The 5,915-nt window shown below is 37.4% G+C and overlaps 1 protein-coding gene across 1 annotated transcript; it reads left to right on the forward strand.

Annotated features, from left to right (window-relative positions):
* The first annotated feature begins 780 nt into the window (after positions 1-780).
* LOC306861662 (stonustoxin subunit alpha-like) lies at positions 781-4,696 on the forward strand. Its single transcript, XM_079404065.1, has 5 exons — positions 781-842; positions 979-1,284; positions 2,566-2,634; positions 3,582-3,623; positions 3,815-4,696. The coding sequence occupies exons 2-5, from the start codon at positions 999-1,001 to the stop codon at positions 4,420-4,422; spliced, it is 1,005 nt and encodes a 334-aa protein (XP_079260191.1). The 5' UTR covers positions 781-842; positions 979-998; the 3' UTR covers positions 4,423-4,696.
* The last annotated feature ends 1,219 nt before the right edge of the window (positions 4,697-5,915 follow it).

Below are 5,915 nucleotides of genomic sequence, written 5' to 3' on the forward strand. Positions count from 1 at the left end.
GTCCTGACAGTCTGTGTTAAGTTTAAAATACCGAATGAGCGCACGCGCGGCGGACGGAACACAGTAGAGAGGGAGACAATTAATAGGCTTTTCAGCGCAAACATATCCATTGTGCTGAATTATCTGTTGTTGAAAGTTAATTTAAGGTTTAAAATAAATTAAAATATTTTATGAGAGTAGGAACTTTAAAGGGATAACAGCGTGTAATTGTCTGTCTGAATATAAACATGAGACGCTCCATAACGGCCTTTTACAGGATAAAGAAATGACGAGGTGACTGTGATCAAAGTAGTTCCTGCAGAACATTACTCTTACCTGTTGCTTAACACTGAGTTTGTGTTTTTATTCCTCTTTATTATTTTAATTTTTAATAGAGGTTTAAACTATATTCAATTTTTACAATGCTTAACAAATTTATTATTATGCCTGCAAATACAGGACAAACTGATGCCGTAAATATGGGACTATTCTGTATTATACGGTATGGTTGGCAAGCCTATGTAAAATGCAAAAGAGCATAGTCTCGGGGCCGCCTAGTATTCAGGGCCCTGGGCTGAAGCTCATGTTGCCCATTAGGATAACCTGGTGTTAGTCACTCTACCTGTGAGAACAGAGTGCCTGCCTTCGTTCTGTCTGTCTATGCCTGTTTATCTGTGTGTTACTACTGTCTGTTTCTTACTGTACCTGTCATTACTCATATCTCAGTGTAATGGTATAACATGTGTGTGTTTGACCCAGAGCATCTCTCGTGTCTCCTGAAATACTGGTTTATCAGGAAATGAGTTTCTGAGGTTTTGTTCAGAGGTGGAACGACAAGCCTACAAACGTACTCATTTTTCACGGTAAGTAAATACTGCTTCATAAGATACTGACCTGTCTAAATTCTAGACCTTCAGTATCAGTCAATATCGAGATTGACTGATACAATATGTTTTGATCATTAATAAAACTGATGCTGTTTTTCTGCTTGTCCAGCAGGACTGAATCAATGAAGGGTGATGGCGTCTGTGCTTCAGAACCAAAGTGTGATGGTGTCTGTTTTAGAGCAACTTCTGGCTGCTCTGGATGATCTAGACAATGATAAACTGAAGAGGTTTCAGTGGCGATTAAAGAATTATTATGGTGTTTCATCTGCTGATCTGGAGAAGGCAGACGCTCCTGACACAGTGGATCTGATGATGAAGCATTTCGGACCAGAAGAAGCTGTGAAGATCACTGTGGACATCCTGAGGAAGATGAACCACAACCATCAGGCTGAAGAGTTAGAGAACAAACACAAGCAAGGTAACAGGTTCAACTGAAAGTGAAACTGTTAATTGTGTCTTAAAAATAATAATTGTTACAAAAATCTTGTTGAACTAAAGAATTGACTTTTTCTAAATATAACAAGGTCCTTTATATGAATCAGTTATAATAATTTGCTGATGTCACTTTGCTTTCATTCTGGACTGCGTTTCCCAAAAACATCGTAAACTTAAGTTGATCATGAAAACGATCGCATGAATCATCTTAGATTTGCGGACCATATCCCAAAACCATCGTAACTTAAGTTGATCATGAAAACGATCGCATGAATCATCTTAGATTTGCGGACCATATCCCAAAACCATCGTAACTTAAGTAGTACTTGAAAATCTTGGTAGATCTACGAGTGCTCTGGAGTAATTGTGCATCGTCAGAAGACAGATTTATGAGGTCACCTGCAGGACAATCGGCAGATTACACCTTTAACTTTGTTCAAGTGCGATGCGATTATAATTAAAGCTTTTGATTGTACTTTATTACACTATATTATACACTTTATTTTTGTTGTTGTTTTTTTTTTTTATGAATTTATAAATTAAATAATTAAAAATGGCGAATAAAATAAATAATGTAGGAAATACGCTTCAAAGACAGGAAAAAGTAGGGATAATCTAAAGAAAAATAATCTGTCAATGATGAAAACCCGTCATGTATTGGACCCGGAAATAACGTCTCTACAGATATTATATTATACAGAATAGTAGTAATATATAATATATAATATTATTAGGCTATAGTAGATTGATATTATACTTATCACTTATATAGTTATTATACTTATATTATTGTATACTCTATAGCACTCTCTATTCTAATTCTATTTTATCTATCTGTCTTCTTTTTATAAAAAATAAAAACCCACTTGACCCTCTATCAGTTGCATATTTATTCTCTAACTGCTACCTTTTCTTGAAAAACTAACACTAGCTTTCTTTTTTCTATTCTATCTACTTGTTTCTTATTAAAATATATTAAAATAAAACCTTGCTACGTGTTCTGCGTTAGGCTAACCGAGACTTGTCATAGCACTTGCATGTAGTTGCTCTTTTGTTGGTTTTGATTGCTTCTATTGACCTCATTTGTCGGATAAAAGCGTCTGCTAAATGACTAAATGTAAATGATAATATATTATATTATCTGAGCTAGGTTCAATAAACGAGCGTGTACATACGAGCCATTCTATACCCTGACCTTTCAGCACTTGACCGACGGACAGCGACTCCTAAGCAGCACTTAAACCCTGATCTGCTTCTTTCTCAGATACAGCTCAGGCTGAGAGCAGTAAAGAAGATCCTGCTCCGGCTCGAGCTGAATCAAACCCCATCCGTGGTAAATACTGAACACTGTCTACACAGAGAAACTACACATTTGGGTTTATTCTTATTTTACTCCTTGTGTAGATGCCAGAGAAAATATCATCGCAAGCAGCAATTGCAGGTCAAAACACTGATGATATAAACGCTCATCATAAAATTATATGGAATATTATTTTGACATTATAACAATTGGTTTAAAAACATAATTAAACTGTCATATAATACAGTTGTTTACACATAAAAGTAATCCAGTTCAGTGTTGCCAACTTAGCAATTGTGTTGCTAAATTTAGCAAATTTTCAGACTACTATAGCAACTTTTTCTTCCAAAAGCACCTAGCAACAATTTAGCAATTTTTTAAATTCATTTGGCAACTTTAGTAACTTTTAATAAGTGACTCAAATGATAAAAAAGAACACATTTGCCATTTAAATTACACAAAAAGAGAAAACTAAAGATGCCTAGCAGTACACACAACATGTGAACTGCTATTTGCAAGTTTAATAATAATAATGAAATAATTTAGTCATTTAATAATTGTTCATTTATGATACACTGTGTCAGTAGCTTGTACCTGTGATTGTTGATCAGTTAGTACATTGTAAGAAAAATATCTTCAAAATTGGAGAAAGTACTAGTAATCTTCCAGGACATTATCAGTTGTATCCTGAAAACACAAATTACAATGCATAATTAAACATGCAAGTGAAAAAAACAACCCTGTCAATCAATGATCAAACCTCAATGATTTGGGTCTGTAAACAGCAGACGCTTGTCCACAGATATGCTTTAGCGTTTAACGTTAAGATCTCAGACAGAGGTCAAGTCCTGGAGATTCATCTGCTCTCAGAAAGCAGTCCATCATCATCTCATATGATGGAGAAGATCATATTAGAAATGTGTTAGGAATGGATGCAGGATCATGAGAATCACACTGTTCATGTCTGTTGATCTCCACAGACACATCCACCGACAGTGATCTCAGGAAGGACTTCCTACAATGTAAGTCAGTAAGAAAACAAGCAGAAAAAGTCACCGAGTGTGGTCATGTTCTTCTGTAGAAGGAGAAGAAGAGTTTTATAACTGATGATGATCTACTGAGACACTGATGATACACTGAACGAAGAGTTCAGATACATGAGAAGATCAAACAGTTTCATGATTCCTGATTCTGATGTGTTTTATCTCCTCAGATTCCCATAAGTTCACTCTGGATCCGAACACAGTGAATAACCGCCTCCTTCTGTCTGAGAGAAACAGAGTGATGACGAACACTGGCGGAATGCAGCTGAATCCTGATCATCCAGACAGATTTGATGATGTGTATCAGGTGTTGTGTAGAGAGAGTGTGTGTGGACGCTGGTACAGGGAGCTGGAGTGGAGTGGACTTAGAGGTGTGTGTATATCAGTGTCATATAAGAGCATCAGCAGGAAGGGACGGGGTGATGAGTGTGTGTTTGGATGTAATGATCAGTCCTGGAGTTTGTTCTGCTCTCCCTCCAGATACTCATTCAGACACAATAACATAGAGACTGTTCTCTCTGTGAAGCCCATCAGCAGCATAATAGGAATGGATGATTTTGATGATGATGGTGATGATGATGATGATAATGATTATATCAGGAGAGTAGGAGTGTTTGTGGATCACAGTGCAGGAACTCTGTCCTTCTACAGCGTCTACAGAAACACAATGAGCCTCATCCACACAGTCCAGACCACATTCACCCAGCCGCTGTATCCTGGGTTTGGTGTGGAGTATGGATCGTCAGTGAAACTGTGCTCGCTCATAAAACATACTTAACCCCAAAACTTAAAACTTATGCATTTCAATGACATTTCCATCCAATTTCATCTCATAAATCCAACGTAATAGTTAACATTTATTTCAGCTTAACCCTGTCATGTTCAGTTGACATGAATGAATGAATTAAATGTTATGTAATCTGATGAACTGTGATTTAAGCTTGTGAAATACATAAACTTTACTCTTTTCCAATAACTTACTGTTACTTGCTTTACATAAATGACCTTAGATTTTCTCAGTTCTATTAAATAAATGGTCAAAAACATTTTCCAATATTTATTGTGTTGCAATTGCTCCATTAATTGCTTTAACATCAAGCATTTTCACATTTTCTAGGTAACATTGTTATATCATAGTAAACAATTTGTACTTTCTCCTGGGTAGGGGGTAAAAGAGGAAAGCAACTATTATATTTGACTTCACATAACTAATGATGACAATTTAAACACTTCTACACTTAAAAAGTGAATACATGATCAAAGAAGCAGGGAAGGCCGAATGCCTGACTTCAGTTCAGTCGAAGACAGTGTAGGCACAGCAAAACCAAGACATGTATGAAGTCAAGATCGATTAAATCCTGAAAATAGATGATATTTAAGTCACTTACAAATAAAGAAAATATCTGACCTTGTATAATGTCCACTGCCATTCTTAACCCGTTACAATAGTGACTGTAAAGGTTTTCATCTATAAAGCTCTAAAATCCTTACTGACTGATGTTTCGGTGCACTTCCTGCAAATATGGAAACAATAAAGGGCCTCAGTTAAATATGTGCAGTTTCACATGATTAAAGCCAACTGTCACATGACCAGAGCCGATGACTTCCTGTTTGCCCTGAGATGGGTAGGCTAGTTGTGTTGTGCGGTCATACAGAGAGTAAACATGTTTGCTGGGATAGCAGTGGAGTTAGGTACACACACACACACACACACACACACACACACACACACACACACAGGCTAGTTGTGTTGTGCGGTCATACAGAGAGTAAACATGTTTGCTGGGATAGCAGTGGAGTTAGGTATACACACACACACACACACACACACACACACACAGGCTAGTTGTGTTGTGTGGTCATACAGAGAGTAAATATGTTTGCTGGGATAGCAGTGGAGTTAGGTATACACACACACACACACACACACACACACACAGGCTAGTTGTGTTGTGTGGTCATACAGAGAGTAAATATGTTTGCTGGGATAGCAGTGGAGTTAGGTATACACACACACACACACACACACACACACACACACACACACACACACAGGCTAGTTGTGTTGTGCGGTCATACAGAGAGTAAACATGTTTGCTGGGATAGCAGTGGAGTTAGGTATACACACACACACACACACACACACACACACACACACAGGCTAGTTGTGTTGTGTGGTCATACAGAGAGTAAACATGTTTGCTGGGATAGCAGTGGAGTTAGGTACACACACACACACACACACACACACACACACACACACACACAGGC

The sequence above is a fragment of the Barbus barbus genome, assembly GCF_936440315.1.
Source record: "Barbus barbus genome assembly, chromosome: 42".
Lineage (NCBI taxonomy): Eukaryota > Metazoa > Chordata > Actinopteri > Cypriniformes > Cyprinidae > Barbus > Barbus barbus.